This window comes from Eptesicus fuscus, chromosome 15 (assembly GCF_027574615.1).
Source record: "Eptesicus fuscus isolate TK198812 chromosome 15, DD_ASM_mEF_20220401, whole genome shotgun sequence".
Lineage (NCBI taxonomy): Eukaryota > Metazoa > Chordata > Mammalia > Chiroptera > Vespertilionidae > Eptesicus > Eptesicus fuscus.
In genome coordinates, this window is record NC_072487.1 from 50167602 (window position 1) to 50182574 (window position 14973).

Here is a 14973-nt window from a genome sequence, read left to right on the forward strand (position 1 = left end):
ATTCAAGGAAATACATCCTGATTGCCTGCAGAAGTGGATACAAACTGAAATTGCTTTAAGAAACAGGAAGGCTTTGTAGAGAAGGCTAAGCCAGAATAATTCTAGTTATCAAGAAATAACTCACAAGCCTCTACCAAGTAGACAGTCTTCTGTCTGACCATGTTTGAATATGGTCTTCACTGACTTGTGAAAAATGCACTTTGCATCCATGGCAAATGTGGACGAACGGGCTCGGTCGCCTACTGTTAGTGTCCGTGTAACTATATACTGTGAAAACACCCTGTTCCGGTGAAAGTGTGACCTGTGTTCCCCCTTCCCTGCAGAGACTGCTGTGAACATTGCCTATGCCTCTAACATCTTTGAGGATGAAATGGATGGGCTGCTTTTTGTGGAAGGCATGGATAATGAGACTGTTGAGAAAGAACTCAGGTATAGATGAGAGAGCTGCCACAGCCCATCCCTGAACACAAGAGTTCCCACCCACCTCTTCACCTAGTAAGACCCCCACACCACCAGAAGGAATAGAAGAGAAATGGAGGAGGGGGTAAAACAAAAAACCTAAAATACTTGAGAGAATTTTGTGAATAAGCATTAGGGTTCAAGAGGTTGGAGTGTGGGGGTAGGGTGGGGAGGTGAAGTGTGGTGTGTGAATGGTCAGGGACCTAAGGCAGTGGCAGGTCTCAAGTCGGACATCCTGGCTGGTGCTTTTCAGAGGCTCTATGTCCATTTTGCCCACTTTCACTCTGGGGTACATTTTCCTTCCTAAGTTCTGGGGCTTCAGGTCAGACACTGACCACTCCTCTTGGTTTTCAGGTCAGCATTATACAAGATGAAACCTGAGTCTCTACAGGAATCAGACCCAATAAACAGGTACCTCGCCACGAAGCCCAAAAAGCCTGTCAGGATACCTGAGGAGGAGCCCAGTGGCAACTATGGCTTGATCATCAATGGCTACAGTCTGGTGGGCAACACAGAACTACAGCTCTGTTCTCTTCCTCCAAGGAACTTTTCTCCTAGGTCCAGCCCACTTCAGGGAAATTTCAAGACCCATGAGTCACCCCATTCCCCCTCCTTTCAAGTGCCCTTGCCTGACAAACACCTTTCCCAAGCCTTCTCTAGGCTGGAATAATGGGGGGGCCGGGGGGGAAGCCAAGAGTACATTCCTTCCTTATCCAAATTCTTTACTACTGATGTGGCCTGTCACTTAGGGGAAGGGGGTAAGTGAGCAGAACCAGGTCCTCCAAAAGGAAATTTGGCTTTATAGCCCAGTCAACTGATTAGACCCAGTGAGAGACCCTGACTGGTTTCCTGCTGGAGGCTGGGTCAGATGTGAGGTTGCCTAGGATCCTTGGGATAGAGCACCTTGGGAACAGCTATGCCTGATTTCTCTCTGTAGTACAGGAGAGTATGGAGGGAAGGGACAGGGAGGGGCCTAGAAAGGTCCTGCCCTGAGAACCTTTTGGGCAGCCTGAAATGTGGATGTGCCCTGATGCTGCAGGCCTGTGCTCTAGAAGGGAACCTGGAGTTGGAACTGCTGCGAGCAGCATGCATGAGCAATGGGGTGGTCTGCTGCCGGATGACACCCCTTCAGAAGGCCCAGGTGGTAGAGCTGGTGAAGAAGTACAAGAAGGTGGTGACACTGGCCATCGGGGATGGGGCCAATGATGTCGGCATGATCAAAGGCATGTGAGCCCCCAGGCTTGCCCTTTCCTTCCTCTATTGGCAAAACTGATCTGGGTGACACCGTGTTACTGGCTCACACTCCTGTATATAATATACTATATTGTACATTGATACTGTTTTTCAACTACATTCATGCTCCTCTATACCTGCATTCCCATTTATTTACACACTAGAGGCACGGAATTCATGCACGGGGGTGGGGGGGGGGGGGAGGGACGGTGTCCCTCAGCCCAGCCTGCACCCTCTCCAATCTGGGACCCCTCAAGGGATGTCCAACTCCCTGATTAGACCCAATCCTAAACAGGCAGTAGGACATCCCTCTCACAATCCAGGACTGCTGGCTCCCAACTGCTTGCTTGCTTGCTTTCCTGATTGCCCCTAACCGCTTCTGCCTGCCAGCCTGATCACCCCCTAACCACTCCCCTGACAGCCTGATTGATGCCTAACTGCTCCCCTGCCAGCCTGATTGCCCCTAACTGCCCTTCCCTGCAGGCCTGGTCACCCCTAACTGCCCTCCCCTGCAGGCCTGAGTCCCCCACAACTGCCCTACCCTGCAGGCCTGGTTGCCCCCAACTTCCTTCCTCTGCCAGCCTGGTCACCCCTAACTGCCCTGCCCTGCAGGCTTGATCGCCCCCAACTGCCCTCCCTTGCAGACCTGGTCCCTCCCAAATGCTCTACCCTGCTGGCCATCTTGTGGTGGCCATCTTATGTCCACATGGAGGCAGCCATCTTGTGTGTTGGAGTGATGGTCAATTTGCATATTACTCTTTGATTAGATAGAATAGAGGCCTGGTGCACGGGTGGGGGCCAGCTCGTTTGCCCTGAAGGGTGTCCTGGATCAGGGTGGGGATTCCCTTGGAACGGCCTGGGCGAGGGGCCTGTGATGGTTTGCAGGCTGGCCACACACCCCAGTGACACAAGTGGAGGCCCTGGTATCTGGGGTTTATTTATCTTCTATAATTGAAACTTTGTAGCCTTGAGCAGAGCCAAGCCTCCTGCTCACTCTGTGGCCACAGCCATTTTTGTTGAAATTTATTTATCTTCTATAATTGAAACTTTGTAGCCTTGAATAGAGGCCTGGGCCAGCCAGGGCAGCAAGGAAGCTTGGCTTCCTCCATTGCCGGGGGCAACTCAAGCCTCCTGCTCTCTCCAGCTCCGTGGCCTCTGCCATTTTTGTTGGGATTTATTTATCTTCTATAATTGAAACTATAGCCTTGAGTATAGGCCTAGGCTGGCCAGGGAGGCAGGGAAGCTTGGCTTCCTCCATTGCCAGGGAAACCCAAGCCTCCTGCTTGCTGCAGCTCCGTGGCCGCAGCCATCTTGGTTGGATTAATTTGCATACTTGCTCCTGATTGGCTGGTGGGCATGGCCTGTGGGTGTAGCAGAGGTATGGTCAATTTCCATATTACTCTTTTATTAGATAGGATATATACATCAACCCATACCTAGAGGTATGCATGCACATTTAGATTCATTTCCTTAACACTTACACACATATAGATACACACAGCTCCCACAAGAACCCATGCATATATACACAGAACAGGCTGTGCTACTATACTACCACACTATCTTTCTGAGATGGCATCAAAGCCCACAGAAAGGACCCCTGGACAGGAGTGATAATCTCCCTTTTTTGAAGGCTTTAGGCCTGAGCAAAATTAGGCTGAAGACAGGGCCATCCAACCAGGAAATTAACTGAGAGGCCCAGTGCAGGGATCTTTTCCTCCCTAAGGCAGTGTTCTAGAGAGCTTGCCTTTACTCCTCTGGCTGGAAGAGAATAGCAGACTCACTGATTAATACTTTGGACCAATAGAAACAAATGGCTGAAACTGGTTTTAATTTCAGCTGAATATTGTTAGCCTCCAACAGCTTGTAGTTCTGTGAGATATGGACAACATCTTGAGGTCCTCCAGTCCAGCCTCCCTCCACACAGGAAACACTAGCAGATATTCTACTAGGAAGTGTTCTTTCTCTCTCCCCCAGTTTCTAGAATGTATCTGTTTTTTAGGACCTTAGAGTTTTTAATTATCCATTAAGCAATGCAATAGTTTTGTGCCAGAAAAAAATCAATGAATTTGACCTACACCACAACAGACTAATTAAAAGTTTTAGAAATTTCCATGTTATCTTTTTTATCCAGAAAAAGTCACCTTAGACTTCTTGAAGAACAGTAACAAAGTAGTAGACCACTTATTACTCCCAACAGTTGGATTTTAGCTGCTTAGATAAACTTAAATAATTAAATATTGTGTTAGATTGGCATCCATCCTGCATTTCTCATTGATTTAAGTGGCTTCAAGAGATATGAAGAAATGTTTACCTCAACATCTGGACAGTAAGACAGAGCCCAGATGGCTATAGCAGGTGGTAAAAAACCATTCAAGACCGTTTCTAAAACTAGACATGACAGGCGTTCTTGAGCAGCAGCATCCAAAACAGTGCAGATGAAGGAGCTGTTTTCTGACTTGTGGGGCAGTCCACTAAGGAGGAAAGGCTGCACAAAGTGCCATATGGAGCTGAGTCTAACTGTTTTCCAAATGTAAAATAAGGGACTTATACAACATGACCTCAGCCTTCCTTTTACACTTTCAACATCTGTGACTGAGAAGCTTCTGGGGTTTCTTTTGCAGCTGCCCACATTGGGGTCGGTATCAGTGGCCAGGAGGGAATGCAGGCCATGCTCAACAGCGACTTCACCTTCTGCCAGTTCCACTATCTTCAGCGTCTACTCTTGGTCCACGGCCGCTGGTCCTATAATCGCATGTGCAAGTTTCTCAGCTACTTCTTTTACAAAAACTTCGCCTTCACTCTGTTGCACTTCTGGTATTCCTTCTACAGCGGGTTCTCTGCACAGGTAGGAGGTCAGGTGGCATTTCCCACTTTGGTAAACTGGGTCTGCTCTCGTCATCCCCACTTCAGCCAGCTCAGACTTTTTCTCCTCTAGAAACCAAATGTCTGACATGCTGCCGTCCATCTGTAAAGCTCCTCACCCATGCCCACCCCATCTCCAAACCCTACACTTAGCCTTAGATTTCCAAACCCTAATTTATCTGGCCTGGCTCTGATTTGGCCATGACTCCTACCTTCAGAATTCTCCCATAAGATATTTTCAACTTTTTCCTGACAGAGACCTAGAGTTTCCAAACATATGTAATGGGAGTTTTTCTTTCTTCCTATTTTTTTAAGCATTCAAAGTAATCTTTATGGAACAGGCTAAGCCTCAAGGGGCCTCTGGGTCTTGCCAGCAGGCTGGTTATGTGTTCACCTATAGCCATACCTGGAAACACAGCTTCCCTTTATTTCTCCTTCCCCAACCCAACACCCCCCTCCAAAAGAAAAAAAAAAACACAAACCCACACCCTATCTTTGTTCTAATGATTTTTTTAAACTGTAAGGGAACGTTTATTTAGGATGCCTCAGAGGCAGAGGAGTGAGCCGTAGAAGTGGGCTCAGGATCAAGTTAGAGAGACAAAAGAAGGCCTCTTGGAGCACCTGGGAGAAGGGGGAGAAGGGAAGGGCTCAGGTGTGCTCCAGAGAGACCCCACTGGGTCCTCCATCCTGAAGGCTTTTATTGGAAGGTAGATGCATCAGCTTTCCAGGTGTGTCTCCTCAGCGTCATGGTCTCCACTGATAGGTCAGCACCAGAGCAGAGGTGGTCATTAGTCAATGCAGCTGGTCCTGATGTCAGCCGTGGCGTCAGTCATTCCATCTGGTTTTGCTACTTTTCTGGCTCTGAAACTGAAACACAGCTGAAGGCTAGATGTCATCTCCAGGGATTGATAGTTAAGGGAGTGGTTGTGCAAGGGCTTGTAGTTTTGCCCGTTGCTAGGCACCCTCTACACCTGGGCTATCATTTCTACTCAGCTTGTGCCTATCTAACTGCCTACAACAGTTCTGCAGATGAAAAGGGGGTGCTATAATAACTCATACATTTCTAACTGGGCAGATCATGGTGGTTAGTCACATCCCAGACCTATAGCTTCTTCAGTGAAATGTTGTTAAGCAAGCCCTGTGTATTTTCTTGTGCATCTAGGTCTGCTCTAATGAATTACTGTATTTTCTGGCGTATAAGACAACTGGGCATATAGAAGATTTTCCTGGGTTAAAAAGTCGTCTTATACGCCGGGAAATACGGTAATTCCCCATTTGAATATGAAATCTCTCCCACAGTAGTGGGGAGAAGTGACACCTGGATTTTGATATTCCCCAAGGAGTCCCTTTTCCTATGAGAAGTTTTCCTATAAGAAGTTTTTCAAGAGTCTCTCAAAAGATTCCCAAGAAAAACATCCTCGGGAACAATTCTCTTGGGAGAGCCCTACTACCTCTGTTGCCTTTGGCTCCAGGAGAAAAGGACTAGACAGCAGACAGTTGTAGACTTGTATACCTGCAGTGTCTAACAAAGCAGGTCTCGTTTGTGGGAGGTGTAGGTGTATGCATGTATGTGTTGCTGCTGACCTCTTGTGGCTAGTAAGGAAAGGAGCCCTCTCTAGGCCCTAGGATGGAGCACCTAGATAGGGAAGGGTCAGTAGGTCTATCCTATCCTGCTTGCCAATGTTAGAAAGTGTCCAGTGTTATAGAAGCTACTGAATGCCATAAAGCAGATAAAGAAAAAAAAACAAAGGTTTACATTCCTGAGGGGTATAGCTAGCATTCCCTAGCACCCTCCAGGTCCTTTCTGTGCAGGGAGGGGGCAGTGCCCGTCATGGTAGGGTTGGTCCAAATCAACCTCATAAGGTTGGCCACAAACAAACTTGATATAGCCTTGCCTTAGCCTGGTAGTCAGAGTTCTAGGTAGAGTAGGACCAATAGAGACTGGAGTCAGCCATCTCAGATTTCTGAAAGTCAAATCCTACTTTAAATTAGGGTAGTGATGGTTAAGTGGAGAGGGGGAAGGCAGCGGCGGGGGGTGGGGGGTGGGGGCGGGAAGGGCTGCTTGGGACCTGGGAGGTGGAGCAGGGACTTTGAAGAAGAGGAGAATCTAAGAAATCACCTTGGTATCCTTCCAGACAGTTTATGATACCTGGTTTATCACTTTCTACAACCTGGTCTACACCTGCCTCCCGGTCTTGGGCTTGAGTCTATTTGACCAGGTAAGACTAGCAACAAGCCTTAGTCAGAGCTGAAGCCCCTGGGCCCTTGAGGAATATTCCGAAGAGTGAAGAGGACAGAAAGAGCTGGGCTGTACATGTGTAAATGGAATAATTTCCAGAGCAAGGAAGGGGGCTCATCACTGGAGAGGTATCATGGGATAAAGAATCCTCCTCAAAAAAAAAAAGAAAGAAAGAAAGAATCCTCCTCCACATAGACTAATCATCAGTTTTAGAAATCCAAGCTTTCTTGTGTGCATTTTATCTTCGTAGAGAGTAACATGGAAATTGTGCTGTATAATAATTTGAGTATGTACCAAAGTAGTGAAAGGAAATAGTCATTGGGGCAGGACTAGATAAAGCAAGGGACTTTAAGAGAGGAGAGACCCATACAGAGATAAGGAGATAAGCCAATGCAGGGAGACCTAGATGAGGGTTCTTGAAGTCTAAGCATGGGGGTATGGGTATGATACCTTTGGATTATAGGGAGTCAGCCCAAGGGAGCCATCTGTCCCTGTCAGAAATATCCTGGGCATTGGAGGTCCTGGTGCCCTACCTCTCTCTCCTCTTCTACCTCAACCTCCAGTCCTGGGCACATGGAATAGAAAAGGAGTCTCCAAAGAGGAATAAAGTAGCTGAAAGAGGACATTATGGGATCATGGTTCCCAATCTCCAGCAGGGTAGGAAGGAAAATTCACCATGACGTAGCTGCCAGCCTCAGAGGAGCAAGAGGGATGAGTTGGGTCACTCAACAGTCCTAACTAGCTTTAATGGTCTAATTCTAGGGATCCACAACCTCTCAAAATAAGCCCCAAGCTTTGTTATCCAGAGTTTCAGATTTAGGAGAAGAGGATGATCCAATGTCATCCATGTAGAGAATCCTCTTACCTGAGTCACCAGTAGCCATGGGAATGTGAGAGGCATCACAGAACATGGATACTTCCCATCAACTCTCTGGTCCCCATTGGCTTCCCCCTCTCCTCCCACTGGAACACTTAAAACTGGGGACTCATATCCCAACTGCCTCCCCCACCCCAAGATCCAATCCTCCCTTCCAGCTATCCCAATCCTAATTGCCTCCTTTCTTAAAGTCCCCAATCCTTATTGCCTCTAGGTCCTTCCCACCATCTTGACCTTCTCCTAGCTTTCTTCCACCAGCTAGATCCTTGCCTAGAGAGTAGGACTTCAAGCAGTATCTGTGGTCACTGATCTGTACTCTGGTCCCACTTCTCAAGTAATCCATGAGGAAGCTCCTAGGCAGCTGGCAGCAGATTCAGTATGGGGAGAAGCCTCTACTCTGATGGAGATGGGACCTTCCTGAGCCTTCCTCCTTACCTTCTGGTGTTTCCAGGATGTGAATGAAACATGGAGCCTACGCTTCCCAGAGCTGTATGAGCCAGGCCAACTCAACCTCTATTTCAACAAGAAGGAATTTTTCAAGTGTTTAGTACATGGGATCTACAGTTCCTTCGTGCTGTTCTTTATACCTATGGGTACCATTTTCAACTCGGTGCGCAGTGATGGGAAGGAAATCTCTGACTACCAGTCCTTCTCCCTGATAGTGCAGACCTCCTTGCTTTGGGTGGTCACAATGCAGGTGTGGACGGTAGTGGTGGGGGTAAGGGCATTGGATGGGGAGGCTGTCTGGAAGAGAGGGAGGGAAGCAAGGAGGGAAGGTGGGAAGGGAGAATCCTCTATTATAGAATTGGAGAATGGAAGTGGCTGATAGGTCCCAGGTTATAGAATATTGCACATAAGAGGGTGTTTTTCAGATTGCCCTGGAGACAACCTACTGGACGATGATAAATCACTTATTCACCTGGGGTAGCCTGGGTTTCTACTTTTGCATCTTATTCTTCCTGTACAGTGATGATGGCTTGTGCATAATATTACCCAATATCTTCCAATTCCTAGGTAAGGCTCTGTCCAGTGTGTGTCTGGGGGGAGGGGGCGGGGAGGTAGGGTGGGACATTAATAAATGTTTACTAAGAAGCTATTACTATGCGCTAGGCTCTGTGGAGATAGACAGAAGCAAGACATGACCTTTGCCCTAAAAGGACTCAGAATCTAGCTAGGGGAACTATTTTACCTTATAGAGTTTGAAGACATTTTCAATTTCTTATCTAATTTGATCTTTACAAGCATCCTCTGAGGTAGTCAGAGCAAAAATTATTAGCACCATTTTAGAGACTGAAGGTTTTTAAATTTTAAATGACTCAAATCTAGGTCTCCTGGTTCCTAGTCCAATATTCTTTTCACTGTGGGATCCTGCCTTATTGTCTCCCATATTAATTTCCCTTCTCTCTTATTCACTCTGATGAGGACAGGGAAAGTATATACGTAGATGTAGCTGGCTCCCACCTCTATCAAGCCATTCATTTCCCTCCTCCAAAAGTCCTCTATCCCACTTTTGTGTCCAGTCCAATGCTCTATTATTCCTATAACCAACCTCCAATTCTCATGTCCTGCCCGGCCTTTAGAGGGAGACAAAGGCATGTGAATTCACAGTGACTTTGGTTGTAAAAAGGGCCTCACTGCAATCCTTTTGCATTTATATTATTTCTGAGGAGACTAAACTGTCCCCAAATCAATAACTTCCTTCTTTGGACTGTAGAGGTATCTAAGTTCTGGCTGACAGCCCCTTCCTCTATGCTCTGGTTCAGCCTTTCCCCTCCTGGCTCATTGTTTGCAGGTGTGGCAAAGAACACTCTGAATGTGCCACAACTGTGGCTGAGTATTATGCTCAGCGTGGTCCTCTGTGTGTTGCCTGCCATTGGGTACCAGTTTCTCAAACCACTATTATGGCCCTTAAGTGTGGATAAGGTGAGTGGAACAGGGAATCTACTGAGATATAATTCAATTCATGACCCTCTTTGCCTTTGCCTCTGTGGATAAAAACCCTGTCCCCCTGCTCTGGCTATAGGTTTTTGACACAATTCATGGCATGAGACATCCACTGACATACCCAGTCCGGAGTAAACTGAAAATGACAGGCTCTCGACGTTCTGCCTACGCATTCTCCCATAAACAGGGCTTTGGGCCCCTCATCACTTCTGGCATGTTTATGAAGTCCAAGTGGCCCAAGAGAAACATTCCTCATAGAAAGTAGAGGCCTTTAGGGAAACCCCAAAGGAGTCAGTCACTGCTCTTCCTCCCTTGTTTTCACCTAACTTAGTAAGGAGGGCTTAGTTCCCTGGGAAAGCAGCATAAACCTGTGCTTCCACTCTCACTCCACGGGCTCAGCCTCTTCATTCCCTAGCAGGCTGTGCCCAGGTAAGGCAAAGAAAGGTAAAGAAAGAGCTCCCAGATATCTGTCAGAGTTGCAGCATTTCAAGAAAAAAGTGACTTTAGGCCTCCCTTCTATCACCCCTTCTAAGTTTTAGTCCAGACAAGCAAATGTGGAAGTAGTGGGTTGAGAAGGGCAGTGTGAGGAAGGGAAAAGAAAATGGAACCTAAGAATCCAACTAGGGGTCCTGTTTTCCATACTCAGAACAACCATTAACCTTGCTAGAGCCCCACACAAACAGTCCTATTCAAGCACCCTTCTCAGGTTTATCTGGGGGACTCAGGAAGTCTCTTGTTGGCCTTGGGTAACAAAAGGAGGAGACATCTGTAAAAATAATGGTCATAAGAAGCTGAAGGAGAGTATCTGGACCAAAAAAATAATTCTTTAAATGGAGGTGGTTCTTGCCTTAAAGACAGTTCAAAATTTTGCCTTCTTCTCTCTTTGATGCCTTTGACCCAAAAACTGATACTTTTTTGGGCCTTAGAATTGGGAAGAAGAAATTTCAGAGGATTAAATCTTTTCTTGAGGGGATATAGCCATAATTGGTGAACATTTGTCTTCATTCATAAAATTATTTTGAGAATAAATTGTATTTACTTGTGAAATTGTTTGTAAAAAAGTTGGTGGAGCAATAAATTGCTTATTTTGGAGTGGAGAGGTTTGTATGGTCTGTTGGGGCCCCAGGGACAATAACATGGTCCAAGCAATATCATTGAACCACAAACACCCTTCTCCCCCTTCAAACTAAACCAGCATTTCCCTTACCCTTTTCTCTCCTTTTTAAAACTCCATGCCACTCTTCTGCCCCCTGCTGCTAAACTCTTTCTTGACCTCAGCATGACCACAATATTTCACCATACAGCTCTATCCCCTTAGCACACCTTAAATGAACCTAATGAGCACTAGGTTCCCTGCTCATCCTTCTCTGTACACTTTTCCTGACTGCTTTTATCCAGTCTCATGATACGTTTACCAACAAAAAGATTCTCAATGCTCTCTCTATCCAACACCTCTCTTCTGAAATCCGGATCCATTTACTAAACTGACTCTGAGACCCTTCACTTAGTTGAATCTCAGGAAACTCACACTCAACCCACCAACCTATAATTACAATCCCCCCCAAAAAAAAAAAAATTTCATCCCAGTGTGCTACCACCATCATTCCAGTCACCCAAGGCAGAATAATGGGAATCATCTTATAGTCTTCATCTAGTCTGATGTCTAATAAGTCATGAAGTCTTGTGAATTCTCCATCTTTATTATGTCTTGTTTTCCCTCCATTATTACTACCATTGCCCTTGGTCAGACTTTAATCCTCTCTCGCCTGTATTGTTGCATAAAATCTCCCAACTCATCTTCCTGGCTTCTTCCTGTCCAAAGCATCCCCAGATAATCTGTCTGAAAGGCAAACTTGATCATGTCAAACCCCAGCTTTGCATCCTTTAAGGGCTTCCCATGTCTTCTGGATCAAGTTAAAATTTGGGCATTTTATCATTGGGCCCTCTTTAGCCTTGTCTTTCACTACTCCCCCTTCTGCATTCTATTTCTGTCCTTCATGTTATCAAACATGCTGTTCCCATATCCCAAAATGCTTTCCCTCACCCCCTTCTTCATCTAGCAAACTCCTAATCACCCTTCAAAATTCAGAATAGTTGGAACTAGATAGAGGTGGTGGTTGAACAACACTTTGTACTAAATGCCACTGAACTGTATACTTTAAAATGGTTAATTTTATGTTATATGAATTTCACCTCAATTTTTTTAAGAAGCTCAGATTAGGCATTGTCTCCTCCAAGGGCTTCCCCTAATTCCTCAATGTGATTTATATACCTATCGTACTTATTCAATTGCTCCCCTGTGCATACCTCTATCATTGACACTTTTCACAGGGCATTTTAATCATTTATTTACGGTCTATTCATAGCATGTAATGGGCCTTTAATAAATGTCTGTTGAATGAATGAACAAATGAAAGAATTGAAATCTGCTTCTCTGCCTATTTTTCTCGTTTCCCTAAATAGCACCACCACCCAATAAATACCTCAAACCAGAAACATGGAAGTCCTTCTGGACTCCTCCCTGGTGTTCCTCTAATGCAGTGATGGCGAACCTATGACACGCGTGTCAGCACTGACACGCATAGCCATTTCTGATGACACGTGGCCGCATGCCAAGGATGAAACATTTGCTGCTCCTGAGGATGAAACATTTGCGACTAGAGTCTTGGAGTTAGTTTTTTCCTTAGAGTGACACACTACCCAAGTTATGCTCAGTTTTTTGGCAAAGTTTGACACACCAAGCTCAAAAGGTTGCCCATCACTGCTCTAATGCAATCCATTCTGTTACCAAGTTCCACTTACTCTGTCTTAGAAATGTCTTCAGATCTTTCCCTTCTTATTCATCTCCAGTTCCATTGCTTTCATCATTTCTTGCCTATTACATGGCAACAGCCTCCCCTCCGGTCTCCCTGCCTCTGACTCTGCTTCTTTTCAATTCATTATCCACACCACAGAGAATGAGCTTTCAAAAGTACAAATCAGATCATGCCATTTGCCAGTTTAAAATTCTTTAGAGACTCTTCACAACTTCCCTACCTTGGTGCTGCCTACCTCTCCATCTTTATACCCTCATTTCTGCCATACCAAACTATACACAGTTTCTCAAATTTCCCATTATCTTCAGAAGCCTTTATGCTTTGGATCTCTCTATTCTGTCCTGTTAGTATACACATCCCTCCTTCATCTAGCTAATGTCTACTGCTCTTCACTCCCAGTTTTGGCCGCTTCCTCTGGGAGACTTCACTGACACCCAAGCTCCTATTCACCAAATCACCTTGTACATCTCCCTTATTTTTATTACCAAGAGTTGAATGTATTTTCACTCACATGCCTATTTTAATTGTGGTTTACTTCTCTGCTAGGCCATGATGATCTCCTTGGGGGCAAGAACTTTGTGTCATTTTTGTATACCTATCACCCAGGAAACTGCTAGCACTTAGATTGCTGTTTTTCAATAAATGAGTAAATGAATGAAATCTACCACCCCTTATTTGTCCTAAACTTGTCTCTTACTCTGTTGTTGTTTTTGTGTTTTTTTTCAAAATGAATCTTATCCTTTGGCATCTCGTTTCCAGTTATACTTTAGGGGCCTTTTTTATGAAACATGGTTACTCATGGTCTCCCATTTAAGAAATTTGTACAAGTACAATTTGGACCAATAATATTCTCCTCAAGACCCTGAACAATTGGCATCCTCTCCCAGTGGTTTATATGCATCTTGGGAAATCTGAGTCAGTCTCTGCTGAGGATCCAAGACATTCCAAAGTGAGGTATGATGACCATGCAAGACTTGCAAAAAGGGGTCTGAGCCTTGGCCGGTGTACTCAGTGCACCAAAGGGATATGGGTTCAATTCCCAGTCAAGGGCACATACCTGGGTTGCAGGTTTGATCCCCAACCCTGGTCAGGGCACGTGGCACGTGCAGGAAGCAACTGATCTCTCTCTTTCTCTCTCTCTCTCCCCCCCTGCCACTCGCTTCCACTCTCTCTAAAGTCAATGAAAAAAAATATCCTCGAGTGAGGATTAACACACACAAAAAAAGAGGTGTGAGATTAAAAAAAAAATTGTAGCACTTAATGATCTCACCCACCTTGAGAAAAGGGCCAGAAATTCAGACATTAGAGAGAGATCTTTAGACAGACTTGCTAGAGGGCTTTGAGTCCCCCACCCCCACCCCAGTTCAATTCAAGTTGAGATAGTTTTAAGGAAATTACTTGGAGAGATTGATATGATTAATGTGTTTGAGGGGCTCAAGAGAATTCATACCTGACATAACTGGAAAATCTAAAAAGCAAGAGAACAATTAACTATTTGTTCTCTGGCAGAGCAAGTCAAGGTGGCTATCGTGAGATAGGCCTAATATTCCCATTGTCTTTCAGGACAAAGGGATACATGGGTGCTCCCCATAGACCAGATATGGGCCACATAAGAGACCTAGTAGGGTGTCTTTATCTTGTCAGAGATAGCATCTGAAAGGTCAAGGAGACCTCAGCAGAAGGAAACATGAGATAATGCTGTTAAATGCCTACAGATTTCTAATTAGATAGAAGGTTGTCTGAGGGTGGGGTTGATTTTCTGTAAATGAGGCATGGGGTAAATTTTCTATAAATATACTAGTAGCCTTGCGCACGAATCCATGCACCAGAAGCTCTCTGCGGGGTCTGGCTGCTCCACACCTGCTGTCCAGAGGCTCTCCGTGGCAGCAAGCATTCCGTCAGGCTGCTCACGCTGCCCGCTCTCAGTGGCTGCCTGCCCTTACCTCCCCCCTGGGACTGGGGGACTCTGGTGGGGCTGAGAGGACTGGGTGCTGCCATCTTGTGTCTATGGGCACCGCTATCTTTGTGACAGAATGATGGTTAATTTGCATATTACCCTTTTATTAGCTAGGATTTTTTGTATTTTTATTGATTTCAGAGATAAAAGGAGAGGGAGAGAGATAGAAACACCAATGATGAGAGAGAATCATTGATTGGCTGCCTCTTGCATGCCCCACACTGGGGATTGAGCCCACCACCTGGGTATGTGCCCTGACCGGGAATTGAACCATGACCTCCTGGTTCATAGGTTGATACTCAACCACTGAGCCACTCTGGCCAGGCAAATTTTCTATATCTTGATTTTATATCTTGTATACATTTGTCAAAACTTATCAAACTATACACTTAAAATCTACATTTTATTGTAAATTATATTTCAATAAAATTGATTTTTTTAATGCCTAGAAATTTCTAAAGGAGTTGTAAGTGACCAATTATGTAATACTGTCAATAATAAAAAAATATATTTTTTAAAATATATTTTATTGATTTTTTACAGAGAGGAAGGGAGAGGGATAGAAATTAGAAACATCGATGAG

General features: G+C 45.3%; 1 protein-coding gene across 1 annotated transcript in view; it reads left to right on the plus strand.

The window, feature by feature from the left end:
- LOC103286612 (phospholipid-transporting ATPase FetA-like) overlaps window positions 1-10682 on the plus strand; it is a 56467-nt gene extending 45785 nt beyond the window's left edge. The window contains exons 19-27 of the mRNA XM_008142162.3: window positions 324-429; window positions 814-961; window positions 1499-1682; window positions 4317-4540; window positions 6693-6776; window positions 8125-8370; window positions 8546-8687; window positions 9466-9596; window positions 9697-10682. Of these exons, the coding sequence (XP_008140384.3) occupies window positions 324-429; window positions 814-961; window positions 1499-1682; window positions 4317-4540; window positions 6693-6776; window positions 8125-8370; window positions 8546-8687; window positions 9466-9596; window positions 9697-9882 (1451 nt within the window). The 3' untranslated portion in view covers window positions 9883-10682. The remainder of the gene's footprint in view (window positions 1-323; window positions 430-813; window positions 962-1498; window positions 1683-4316; window positions 4541-6692; window positions 6777-8124; window positions 8371-8545; window positions 8688-9465; window positions 9597-9696) is intronic.
- The last annotated feature ends 4291 nt before the right edge of the window (window positions 10683-14973 follow it).